The sequence below is a fragment of the Trachurus trachurus genome (assembly GCF_905171665.1).
Source record: "Trachurus trachurus genome assembly, chromosome: 20".
In the NCBI taxonomy this organism is placed as follows: domain Eukaryota; kingdom Metazoa; phylum Chordata; class Actinopteri; order Carangiformes; family Carangidae; genus Trachurus; species Trachurus trachurus.
In genome coordinates this window covers 3,733,620-3,747,024 of record NC_139911.1, presented here as the reverse complement: position 1 = coordinate 3,747,024, position 13,405 = coordinate 3,733,620, and the positions used below count along the sequence as shown (strand labels likewise).

Here is a 13,405-nt window from a genome sequence, read left to right as displayed (position 1 = left end):
GTATGTTGCTGTAATTTATAGGCTCCTACAGTATTTGTGTGTAGATAAATGTTAAAAATGCTAAAGACTAAAAATCGAGAGAATCGGCAATATCGTAGAATCGCAATTTAAATCGAATCGCCATCCAAAAAATCGTAGAAGAATCGAATCGGGAGAAAAGCATATCGTCCAGCCCTAGTTGTTATTGTGTATTCTTGTGCATGATGTGTGTTAGATTAGATTAGATAAACTTTATTGTCCCCAAAAGGGGAAATTCGTCTTGGGCAAAAGTGCACCGTGTAGCAGCAAGATCATATAAGCAGCAATAAGCAGTGACAGACATACATACAATGGACATAAGTACAAGGACCGACATGCAGGCAATAGACACAAGTACCGAGACAGACTTACAGCATTGCACAGCATCAAAACCATAGCAGTCGGCATTATCAGTTCTAAAAGAGAGGTGTAAAGTAAAAAGGACAGAAGCTTGGCTTAGTAAAAAAATAAATAAGGAATTTAAAAGATCCTAAGATCAAAGAAATTTGAAATTTGAAATTTCTTTGAAATTTCTTGTGTTGTCTTCCGCTGCTGGTAACGTTGTAATTTCCTGCAAAGGATTAACAAAGTATCTTTATCTTTCAGGCCTACTTCGCCCTGAACGCCGAGCCCACCAAGGACGAGCTCGCCAAGATCTCGGACTCGGTCAGCCTGCCGGTGCACGTGGTGAAGAAGTGGTTCGACAAGATGCAGGAGGGTCAGATCTCTCTGGGGGCGCCGACGCCGCCGTCGGAGGAGGAGGACGCCGTCTGTGACGCCAACGCCGTCGTGTCTCTGGTCCCGGGGAAGAAGGACGACGCATCCGCCATGAGCCCCTCCTCCGCGACCCGGGACAGCCCCACCGAGGCCACGCCCGCCGAGACCAACGGCGCCCGCAGCTCGCCGGCGTCGCCCTCGCCGCTCAACCTGACGGCCGGCGGCCCGGTCCCGGCGCGGCCCCCGCAGAGCGCCGACGGCCCCCTGGACCTGTCGCTGCCGAAGCCGCCGCAGCAGCAACGAGAGGAGGCGGAGACGACGGCGAGCGGCGGCGTCCAGCCCTCGGCGCCGTCGCGCGGCAACAGGGACGAACCCCTGAACTTAACTTGCACAAAGAAAGAGGCGTCGTCGCCCATCGCGGTGTTCGCCGGCCCGACGGGCGCCAAACCGCTGGACATCGTGACGATGCAGTGCCTGCGGGCGCTCGCCAGCAACAACAAACAGACTATCCTGATCCCTCAGCTGGCCTACACCTACACCACTACAGCTACAGCCACCGGCCCCGTCGCCGCCGCCATCACCGCCGCCACCGACATGCACGAAACCATCCACCTCAACGGCGTCAAGGTGAGCAAGCCCCGCCCACAACGACACAACGACACAGCTGAATGTAAAGCTGCTGGTTGACACTTAGCTGAGCGTAGAGAGACCCAAAGAGGCTGCAGTTTATAGATGCTGTACCTTCACCCGAGGTAGAACAAAGCACAAGTAAATTGTTTTCCATATTTTTGAGCTGTGTAGTTTATAAAATAGATGTTTTAATAAAAACATTTAATGCAAATTAGTTTATTTGGATGATCTTTTAAATTAATCATGAGCCACAAAAATACTGTAAATTTCTGATTCTACAAGAAGGGAAGTGTCTGTAATTTCTCATAGATCTTTAGAAATAACAGTCAGAAACTCACCAAACTGAGCCTGAATGTCACACAGGTAGTTAGTGAAAGATACAGAAAAATATTCTTGATTATTTTAAAGGAACATACTCTTAAACACAGGTTGCAAACTGTAAACACCTGGAAATCAAATCATGAGGTCATGCTGTGTATCTAGGTTAGGTTAGAAGGGTTAAACTTTATTCATTTGTCACAGCAGCATAATATAAAAGAGAAACAGGACTTTATGAATAATAAACACATATGGTAACACTTTATAATAAGTACACACTATTAAGCATTAATTAAGCATTAATAAATACTGAATTCTTCACTTATAACGCATTAATACTCATTAGTATGTAGTTTATAAATACAGTTAGTGCTTATCAATGATGAGTAAAACATTTTTACTGTTTATAAACTACATACTAATGAGTATTCATGTGTTATAAATGATGAATTCAGTATTTAATGCTTAACTAATGCTTAATAATGTGTAATTTTTATAAATATACATATATATCATGAACTATATAACATGTACAAAGTAAAATGCATTAAAATACTGTGCTCTCTGCTTGGTGGATAAAAATAACAGGCTTTTCACAAGTGCACAAAATTAACAAACTATCCAATGTGAACGCAGCACACACTCATTCTCAGGTCACACGGTGTGAACAGTACGTTAGTGAGGGAAACAGGAAACAGGTTCTGTCTTAAATCACTGAAAACGCATGGATTTCTGGGAGGTTATCTAATGATCTATAAAATATTGATTAGTAGAATTACTTCAGTTGGACATAGCTACAGTATATTTTATGACCAGCACCAGTTTTGTATCTTCTTCTTCGTCTGTGTCTGACCCAGCAGCCATTTTGAACTAGAATCCAGCAGCTTCGTCTTCCCCTCCTCCTCCTCTCTCAGCGATCAGTCAAACTCCTGAGCTGCAGATCATTACTCCTCATTGTTCAAAACCACCAGAACGTGATAAATAGTCTGAAAGCATCCAAACCCTAATCAATAAGTCATATATAGAAATGTCAGAATCCAGCTCTTTGTAAAAATGATAGCCTTTAATAGTTCTTCATTGTGCCGACACCTAATGTGCCTCTAATGATGGATGTAGATCTCTCCGGGTGTGTGTGTGTGTGTGCGTGTGTGTGAGTGATCTTCCTGGGCCGTCGCCCAGAGGACATGAGGCTGCACTTTACTGCAGAGCCGCTATTGATCCGCTGGAATCTGTTTAAACGCTACACCTCTGCCTGCCTCATTGATTTATTGTTGTTGTATTATACTTTCGTGTTAAGTGGATTGGCATAGACCTGCCTTGTAAAAAAACACGAAGAGGTCTGTGTATATATCCGCTTCTTAATAAGGCCTCACATCCTCCATCAGTGCATCAGTGGGGTTGAGTCTCGGCAGCTGCAGGTGGAAGTGAACAACGCGGTCGAGAGCGGTCAAGTGTCCGGAGAGAGTTTATGACGCAGCAGCACTTCCTGTAAATCACCGCTCTGGTTCTTTCTTTGAGTCACTCGTTTTGTGTTTTTGCCACAGAACAGAAAGTTTGAATTCCTCCCACAGTGTGAGTGTGTGAGTGTGTGTGTGTTTATATTAATGTGGTTTCTCATTTTTCCTCCTCTTCCAGGAGGAGAAGCTGGACACCGGCTCGGAGGAGCAGAATGACTCAGACTCGGGTCCGGCGAGGAAGAAGATGAAGAAGACGGACAGCGGCATGTACGCCTGCGACCTGTGCGACAAGATCTTCCAGAAGAGCAGCTCGTTGCTGAGACACAAATACGAACACACAGGTATAACAAAACAACATTGATTGATTGTCTCACACACATTATATTACACACACACACACACACACTCTTCTCTCTCTTGTCTCACCAATTGCTCACTGGGAAAGATGAGTCACAGTAAAAGAGGGGTGGACACCTCCATTCCTGCAGGTATTACTCAACACAGCACAGAAGAGGTCTGAGAATTTCTTTCCGCCAACTGCGGCTCCACCTCCCACCTCTGCACTGCCAGCTTCTCATGTGAAGCACCGAATGTTGCAAGAGCCGAGAGCTCTGGTAGTGATTTGGCTCCGAGAGAGTCCGACTCCGCGGCCAAGCTCAGGTCACTGCTCTCAGAGGCGTTTAAGCTTTGCTGCTTTCTTTTTTTTTTTTTTTCTTATTTCTTACTCTGATACCTGGCGTCCGACCGCTGCTCTCTGCTCCAGATGACCTCATCCTAGGTGAAACTACATAGTGCTTTTTGTTTTTTTGTTTTTTAAAGCACAATCGTTGGGATTTTGTTGTTTTTTTAAATGTTTTCCTTGGATACGACTCCTCGCTGCTCTGGCATCTTATGCAACAGTTGTAATGCAACCACAGTGGACCAAAGCACTGTACATAACAGGCCTTGATCAGACAACACAATTAAAACAGGATTAAAACAGTTTAGACATAGACAAATACACATTCATGCTCCAGTTCCACGCACAGATTCAACCAAGTTAAAGGCCCAAAGAGAAGAGGTTGAGTCTTTAGCAATGACTTCAATTGTTTTTGAAGTTTGTTCCAGAGCCAAAAGAAGCTGGTTCGATGACCGACTCACTCTGACTAGGGGCTTAAAGGCTTAAAGGGTCACGTAAATACGGCGGCGCTAGTCCATTTGAAATCTTAAATTCACATGGCCAGGAGGAGAGGGAGGAGGGTTAGCGGTGAGCTTTTAGTGAAGTGAAAGTATGTAACTGTAGGCGGAGCTCTGTGGTGAAAAGATAAAGACCAAAACAGAGAAAAAGTGACCAGACCTGCATCGTCCCCCTTTAAAATCAGGACAGGAAGCAGGACAGTGCAGCTGAATTTTAAACTATAGTTGAAGCCGATGAAGAGTCAACTGCCTTTGCTCAACATACAGAGAGTAACAATAATCTAATCTGGATGTCATTAAAAAAAAAAAAAAAAAGCAGGAATGACGCTTTCGAAAGTCCTCGGGAGCCAGATATGGTTTGACTCACCAATGCTGCGTTCAAAAAAACTTGGAAGTTGGAAAAAAACAAAGCTCTGAGTTGTCAAAGTTGTACTGAATGACGTCGAACTCGGAAATTACAGGTCGGAAACTCGGTATCATTTCAGAGCTCTGAAATGGTTCGAATCCGGCATTGAGCGGCCCTATCCTGCGTGTCAACCCTGCCTCCCATTTCCTGTCTCTCTCTCAACTATCCTGTCCATTAAAGGCGAAAAAGCCCCCAAAATATAATATACTAAAACATGGCGGCCTTCATCTTACAGTAAACAGCAATAATTAAAAAATGAAATACGTTTATATTAAAGCAGATATCAGTGGAATGTTTTTGTTAATATAAGTCCTAAATAGTCCTATTTTCCGTCAGCAATCACTTACATGAAGTATTTCAGCCTAAACACGAGTCTCTCCGTCACTCTGCTCTGCTGTAACCCGAGGAGAAAATTTTCCTTGTGGGATACAAGTGTTATCCAATGAGGAGAGAGAACGGCATGAAGGGCTGTGTGTGCAGCCAAGGGATGCGCGTGAATGTGGTGACGTAGCACGAGGACCAATTGATGCCTGACAAGGGCGGGGGCTGCTAACTCATGGTGCGTTCAAAGAAACTCGTACTTTGTGTTTTTCCTTCCTGGGAAGTCATACCAGTTCGATCTGGTACGAGTTCACGGGTCGGAAGTTACGAGTGGCCGTTATAGGGAACTTTCACAGACAACAGGATGGTAAAAACACGAGCTACGGGTTACCTGGAACGCTACCAAGTCGTAGTTGTGACTTGAAGCTGTAACTTACGGTTTCAAAAGCCTGCCTTGAACGCAGCATTAGCCGAAACGGCCGTGAAGCTGATATCTGCTTTAAGCTGTGATTGTTGTATTGTGTGAAATTGTGGTCCTTGTATGTAAAGGAAATAATGTTTAAAGGGACTAAGAGGAGTTTTGGAAAGGCAAAGCGTTTTCACACTACATTTATGAGCCTCCGCACCGTGAAATTCTTTGACCGGCGCAAGACAGACTCATGTTTTCATTCATCAAGAATTAAAGTCAGAGGTTCGAAAACGATCACATACCGTCGTACAGTAGCGTAGCCAGAAAAAAGACATTGGGTGTGCACCTGCAAAGACTGGGTGTGCCAAATTTATTTTCAACAAACTGAGCGTTACACCTCCATAAATATTCAAAAGAATTCCAACATTATATGTTGTGTGCGTTCTCATCAGTAATAACAAACCATGTGTTATTCGCTCTCAACAAGCCATAGGCCTTTAACAAGCATCAGACACAGACTGCACATAATGTAACAGTGGCATCATGGCAACCCTGTATGATCATACTTATCTTCTAATCTATATGCAACGCTGAGTAAAAAAAAACTGCTTAGTAACTGCTCTTATAGTCAACAGTACAACAGGTCAAAACATTCACACATATGACGTGCTCAAATAAATCAATAACAAAGTCATAAAAAAACACACTTTTGCGTGTCTGGTTAGCGCACACACAATAGGTGATCTACTAAGAGTAACACACTAAATGACAACACGCGCAAACCGCAGTATTTAAATGAGGGTTTTGCGCGTAACCGTTTCCGCCATGGAGAGTGTGGACACAGAGCTGGATGGATACAAACGCAGAATAAAAATTTGATCCGACGCATTAATAGAGAGAGGGACAAATAAACATTGTGGAGCTGCAGCATAAGAAACGTGGGAGATTATCTATGAGAAAGTTCAAATGTGGTTGGTAAAACAAGAAGAGAAGAGATGAAGTGAAGAGAAGATGGGGAGATATAGGCCTATGCGACAAAGAACAAAAGAAGATTTTAGTTTATAATAAAACCTCAGCAAACGAGGGAGAGCTGCTCTGATCAGTGTTGAGCAGCAGCTAAGCAGGTAACTGGGAGACCTGCTGTCATTCATTGAGCTGGAGCTGCGCGCTATGGCACAGAGCTCAGGTGGGACACTCAGGCCACTCGGGTCTAAACGCGCTGACCAGATGGATCACGGACGGAGTGAAGGCAGCGGTGACGTCTCTCAGCCCCGGTCCCAGAGCAGAGCAGCCAGGTACTGGAGAGGAGAGGAGAGGAGAGGAGAGGAGAGGAGGAGCGCACTGGACGAGAGAGGTGCGGCGTGCGTAACGGCGCTTAAATGACTTTGATCGCATGATCAACAAAGCTATTTAACCATCTGAACACAACTAGTGGGCTTATCATTCATCACATATGATTATGTAACAGCCTGGCCTGATGGTTTTATATCGCAAAGCAGAAGAGGACAATGATATAGCTGCTTACCTGTGCGCACTGCGCAGCTCTCAATTTAAAGGGCAAGACGGCGTGGCCTGGCCTTGAACTCGTTAATTATTCCATTAGTCCAGTTTCTCCGCAACGCATCACCTGACGGCAATTTTTACAAATGTATTAACTGATCGATAACATGTTAGTAGCTATAGACTATAACAAAAACAAAAAATGCATCAAATTTTTTGGGTGTGCCAGCTTCCTCTGTGGGTGGCACTGGCACACCCTGGCACACCCGTGGCTACGCCAGTGCCGTCGTAGTTCCGACCATAAATGGTGATTCGGCGGCGTTATTCTCATGACTCGCCACAAAACCGAAAGTAAAGAAACCGACCAGCGTTTCCGCCACCACTAATAATAAAATATAATAAATAATAAAAATAAATAACCAAAATGTGGTTATTTATTTTTATTATTTATTATATTTATTATATTATATTTAATATAAACTCCTCGTTGTCCCTTTAACAGTTATGCAGTCACCAGTGGCGTCTCCTCTCCTCTTCATTTGCCTCCAAAATAAACATAATTTTGTATTCAGCGATGAGCCACAATATGCCAAACATCCATGTCTTTTCTCTTCCAAGTTCCTGCAGCATGTTGTACCACGCAATGATGTCAGAGTTGTTTTGAATGCACCACAAGACTTGAGTTCACTGTGTTTTGTTTCGTTTCCTCTTCTCTAACGTGTTGGTTTTGTGTTTTGTGTTTGTGTGTCTGTGCAGGGAAGCGGCCTCACGAGTGCGGCATCTGCAGCAAAGCCTTCAAACACAAACACCACCTGATCGAACACATGCGGCTCCACTCGGGGGAGAAACCGTACCAGTGCGACAAGTGCGGCAAGCGCTTCTCCCACTCGGGCTCGTACTCGCAGCACATGAACCACCGCTACTCCTACTGCAAGAAGGAGGCGCAGACGCCGGGCGGAGGAGGAGAAGAAGGAGGAGAAGGAGGAGAAAGAGGAGGCCCCGGGAGCCCCGAGCTGGACGGAGAGATGATACAGGCCGAGCTGGAGGCGCTGAGCCGGGCGCAAGCGCAGCTCCTCGCCTCCTCCTCCTCCTCCCAGCTGGACCTGGACGAGCGAGGGAGCAGCACAAGAGGGGAGGAGGAGGAGGAGAGCGAAGAGGAGGAGGAGGAGGAAGAGGAGGAGGAGGAGGAGGAGGAAGGAGGAGCAGCGGTGGACATGGACGAAATCCAGGTGGTGCAGATAGGCGACGAAGGAGGGGAGGAGGAGGAGGAGGAAGAGGAGGAGGAGGAGGAGGAGGAGGAGGGGCACAGGAACAAGGAGGAGATTGTAGAGAGAGGAGGAGAGGTGGAGATGAAATCAGAGGAGGAGGAGGAGGAGGCTGATACCAGGCAGGAGGAGGAGGAGAAGGAGGAGGAGCAGGAGCAGCAGGAAGAAGAGGAGGAGGAGGCAGTGGTCGGGAGTGTGCAAGAAGACGAGGAGGAGAAGGAGGAGGAGAAGGAGGAGGAAGTCAAAATGGAGGAAGAGGGAGCGATGGATACAGAGGGAGGGGTGACGGAAGAGGGGAAAGCAGAGGAGGAGAAGGAGAAGGAGGAGGAGGAGAAAGAGGAGGAGGTCACAGAGGAGAAAACAACAAACAGGAACACGGTTTCTGAAGACAAGAACCAGAAGGAGGAGGAGGAGATGGAGGAGGAGGAAGGAGACGCTGAGTGAAGGAGGAACCAGACTCCTCCACAAGACACAATCAGAGGCCTCCTCCTCTTCCTCACCTCCCCTGAGGAAGAGGAGGAGGAGGAGGAGGAGGAGGAGGAAGGAGGAGGTGATGTCTGGTCGCTCCGACGGCTCCTTTCAGTTCACTACTGTGTAGAAAATCCAGGTGTGCCTGAAAAAAATACTAGTGACTTTTCCACAGGAGAGCGACGACGACGTCTCACTGTTAGAAAAATAAAAAATAAAAAACAAAACCCATTTGTAAAAAAGAAAAAAGATGAAGACGAACATGAATTTTAACAAAGGAAATGCATTATACAGACTTTGGAAGCTAGAGCCGACATGTTTTAGATAATGTTTTATTACTAAAACACCTTGGGTCATTTCTTTTTATCAGTGTTACTAATTTTATCACTCATATTTTAACCTTTGAAAGCTGTACAGTTGGGAGATATTTCTATACCTTTTTATTGCCAATGAACAAAAAAAAAAAAAGTCAGTATTTTATTAAGTTGGAAGGAAATAAGTAAAAAAAAAAAAAGATCCTGTGCACTACAAGTGGCTTGGTTTACCAATGGATGAAGTTGCAGTTGAGTTGTGTTGTCTACCCTTCAGTATTACCGCACTAGATATACCACGCCATCACGCTAGCAGATGTTAGCATTACTTCTTTCTTCTTTTTTTTTTTGTTCTTTTTTTTTCTTGTTGGTGTTGTTTTGATTTGATTGTGAGCCTTAAGAAGAAAAAAAAACATGGATCGGAGGGCGGATGTTGAGTCTTTTCAGTTGTTTTGTTCCATTTTTAGACTTTTTTTTTTTTTAGACACGTTGATGTCAAAGTTACGAATCTCTCACAGGAACAGTTTGACCTTTTGGGAAACATACACAATCTGAGAGTGAGTGTAGGTTATTTTCAGGGTGTTAATGCACAGAGCTCAATGCACCTGAAGTCCCTGAATGCAGCACACCATCATCATCAAAGCGTATTATGATGATGGCGGCCCATATGCATGGTGCATTGTTTTTATATTGGATCACATGCAGGACAGGACACGATCAATGAAAACAAGTTAAATATTTAACAACGGTGCAAAAACTGTGACGAGTTGAAGGTGGATGTTGAAAATCGGGACATTTTAGTCATGAAACTGGGACAAACTGGGCCGTAGTCTGATAATGTAGAGTAGAAACATGGCTACAACCAGAGTTTGTTTAGCTTAGCTTAGCTTAGCTTAGCTTAGCTTAGTTTAGCTTATCCTATCCTACAGAGGACCACAGGGAAACATGTTATACTTCCTTCTAGTTTACCGCTCCACTCTCTCATCCAGCAGGTGGCAGCAAAGCACCTGTTAGCTGGTTCATCAAACGCCAAAAAACCCAAAGTTAGCTGTGCAGGTTAGCGTAGCATCTTCCCCGATTTAGGCTAGTATTTACAGTAAAGCTAAGCAGCGAAATATGCTTTCTTTGTCAGCATGAAGCTAAAGCTTATTTAGCACATTTCCCAAAATGTCAAACTGTTGCTTTAAACGTTCAGAGGGAGCAAAAGAAAAGAGTTTCCCCCCTTTTTCCCGCGTCTCTCCGAGCCTTATGCAAAAATAAAAAACAACTTAAAGTCAAACTGAAACCAGACGAACAAACATGCATATCAAAAGTGCCACAGAGTTTTAGCTGCTGGAGCGTTAGCGGCTAGGTTACGATCAGGTATTGCCGGGTCCCCAGATCAACAATAATCAATAAGCCGGGATAACACGCCGTACCGTATGAAGTTTAAATTTTCTAATCGTTTTAACTGTGTCCTGCCTTTTTTTTTTCCATTCACAGCTCGTTCAGTGCACTTGTTTTTAACGCGCCGCGAAAAAGAAAAAAAACGCTCAGTCGTCTCTTCAGGTAACAAAAACAAAAAAAAACGTAGGCAAATACAAAACCCAGGAGTTCAATTCAACAAAGTTTTTACCTGTCAGTATTATTATTATTTTTTGTCTCTGTTTTTTGTTGAGTTTTGTTCTGTTCAGTGTGTGTACTGTATGTTTTTTTTTTCCAGCAATGGCAGTATTATTATTATTATTATTACCCTACCCCTCTACCCCCCTGCCCCATCCTACCCCTTCCTGCCCCTGCCCTGACCAGATGGGTGTGTGTGTCTGTTTTAGTCCTAGAGAACTTTTATATTTATGTGTCTTATTTTTTTATATTTCTTTATGGTTATTTATTACACTTTATGTAGTGTACAATACTGTAGTTTGTATTAATACGATAATATATTTTAGTATGGAAATAAAATAAAAAAAAGGCAAATAACCACAACGAGCCTGGAAAAAGGAGACTCCGGCGTCCTGAAGAAGAAGAAAAAGAAAAAGAAGAAGCTTTTTTTTTTTTTACAAGCAAACGAAGGAAGTGGCACCCTGCAGCCTGATTGGACCCTGTGACCTCTGCATCCATTCTCATGTTAGTTGAGTTTTCTTCGCCCTCTCTGATATAAAGCTACTGAACTCTTGAAAACTAATTGTATGTCTAATAGCATGAGTGTGTGCTGTTGTATTGAAGGATGATGCTTAACCACACAAACTGTCCTTTTTTGTTGTTTTTTTGTTATCCTTTTTTTTTTTTTTTTTTGCCAAGCCAAAATAATATTGACGTATGTTTTATGTTTTTATTTGTGCCAATTTGTTACTTTATATGTCAGTGTCAACACCCCGCCTCTACACCACTTTTATATGCCCCCTCCTTCTCCTTTTAACACCCTCATCTTTTTTTTTATAGTGATTGTTTTTGTTTTTTCCTTTTTTTTGTTCATTTTTTATGACTCCCCATCTCACAATAAAATACATCAATTACAAAGCTGCTTATTTTGTCGTGATGTCGTCACCTCACAGTTATTGAGCCGTTGTTGCCTGCGCCGCAATATTCAGCTAAATATTAACAATTAAAAAATAAAAAAAATCTCATAAGGGAAAATCTCTTCAATTAAAAACAAAACATGTTTAGAATTTGATTTAAATGTTTAACCGTAATAATCCTGTTTTTGTTTTTTCCTTAATACAAAAAAAACTTGATTTAATGGACTGTTTTTCCTCACAAACACGTCGAAGTCGCTGCAGAAAACATCAGATGACTGGTTGTTGTTGGTTTTTCCAGAGAGCGGCTGTGAAACGCTGATTAAACTGTGACTGTTGATGATGCTCTGGATCTGTGACGGCTCTTTACACTGATTTATACTCAGCCTTCACCTCTCTGCACATTCCCCAAGTCCCAAATTGGTCCATTTGGCTTGCCGTAGCCGTAGTTTCATCACAGCCTCGTTCAGGAGAGACTCTGAACATAAACATAAGCTATGTTGTTGTTAAATAACACACAGGATGTAATGTTGTTGTACATTAGTAGTGAGTAGTGACTCATTTAAAGACACAAAACATGCAAAGCCTGCATGCAACACATTGTTAAAGGGATAGTTCAACATATAGTCAAATTTGCCCATTGCCATAGTAGGTTCATTACCTTTAATTATCGGTGCATGTTGTTTTGAGATCGGCGGGGCAGAGACGTGAGCTGCTCAGCAAACACAGCAGAGGTGAACGGTACAGGTCCCCTGTCCCTCATCAAACTCATCAAATACACAATCCAACAACTCCACAACGCTCTGGTGGACAAGTTGTGACCTGCACATTCACCACGCTATGAGATAATCATGTATAGTTATGAGACAGAGTTGTTTTAGAGGCAAATGCAGCTGGAACTACTTTCCAAACACGGCTGCTGGGCGGAGGGATTTCAAAAGCGCAAAGTAGTTCGGAGTATTTGCTTCATGTGTCGTAATGTTACATATTTATACATGATTATCTCATAGCGTGGTGAATGTGCAGGTCACAACTTGTCCACCAGAGCGTTGTTGTGGAGTTGTTGGATTGTGTATTTGATGAGTTTGATGAGGGACAGGGGACCTAGACCGTTCACCTCCTCCATTGTGTTCACTGAGCAGCTCACGTCTCTGCCCCGCCGATCTCAAAACAACATAAACCGATAATCAAAGATAATTAGCCTATACTGCTATGACTATAGGGATTATGGCGACGGGCGAATTTGCCAAAATGTTGAACCATCCCTTTAAGTTAAACTAAAATAACTAGCTACAGACTGCAGCTTCTATTTTAGCACACACACACACACACACAGAGCCCAGCCCAAGGTCAACCCTATTGATCCAGATTAGGTTTCTAGAAGTGTTGACCCTCCTCCTCCTCCTCCTCCTCCACCTGCATGAATTAATAATGGAATGGACTAAAAATCCATAGTCTGTTGAGGAGCTGAAAATGATACAATAGCTGCTGAACATATTTGATAGTTCTCTCTCCCCCCGTCCACCATCCACCATCCATCCGCCTTCCCAGAAAACTCCCCCATGCAGCTTCCCGGGGGGGATTGAGGGAGGAGGAAGGGTAAGAGAGGGTGAGGGAGGGAGGTTTATAGAGCAGCTCACACCGTGTCAAACCATCCAGCAGCGTCTTGTAATCATGCTCATTATAAATGTCTGTAACAGTGGTCACGGCGGAGACAGAGGTCAAATACACAACAACTAAACGGGGCCTGTTGCGTGGTGGTGCGTTCAGGTGCACCGCTGCGTTTTACAGGCTTTACTGTACTCAAACCCACGGATATTTGCCGTATGTTCTGCTGGGCTCAGCATTTCAAAGGGAAAATTGAAAAGCTATAACTGCTAAGAGGATATGGAGTGCTCTTGCCAATAATGGTGC

The 13,405-nt window shown here is 43.8% G+C and overlaps 2 protein-coding genes across 2 annotated transcripts in view; one reads left to right on the top strand and one right to left on the bottom strand.

Annotated features, from left to right (window-relative positions):
• The window catches only part of LOC311003776 (rho GTPase-activating protein 12-like), a 151,008-nt gene that overhangs the window by 45,069 nt on the left and 92,534 nt on the right, over nt 1-13,405 (bottom strand). The window lies entirely within an intron of this gene.
• The window catches only part of zeb1b (zinc finger E-box binding homeobox 1b), a gene marked incomplete at its 3' end in the record, with an annotated part of 75,661 nt that overhangs the window by 59,623 nt on the left and 2,633 nt on the right, over nt 1-13,405 (top strand). The window contains exons 7-9 of the mRNA XM_083995241.1: nt 625-1,362; nt 3,319-3,481; nt 7,709-8,339. Of these exons, the coding sequence (XP_083851367.1) occupies nt 625-1,362; nt 3,319-3,481; nt 7,709-8,339 (1,532 nt within the window). The remainder of the gene's footprint in view (nt 1-624; nt 1,363-3,318; nt 3,482-7,708; nt 8,340-13,405) is intronic.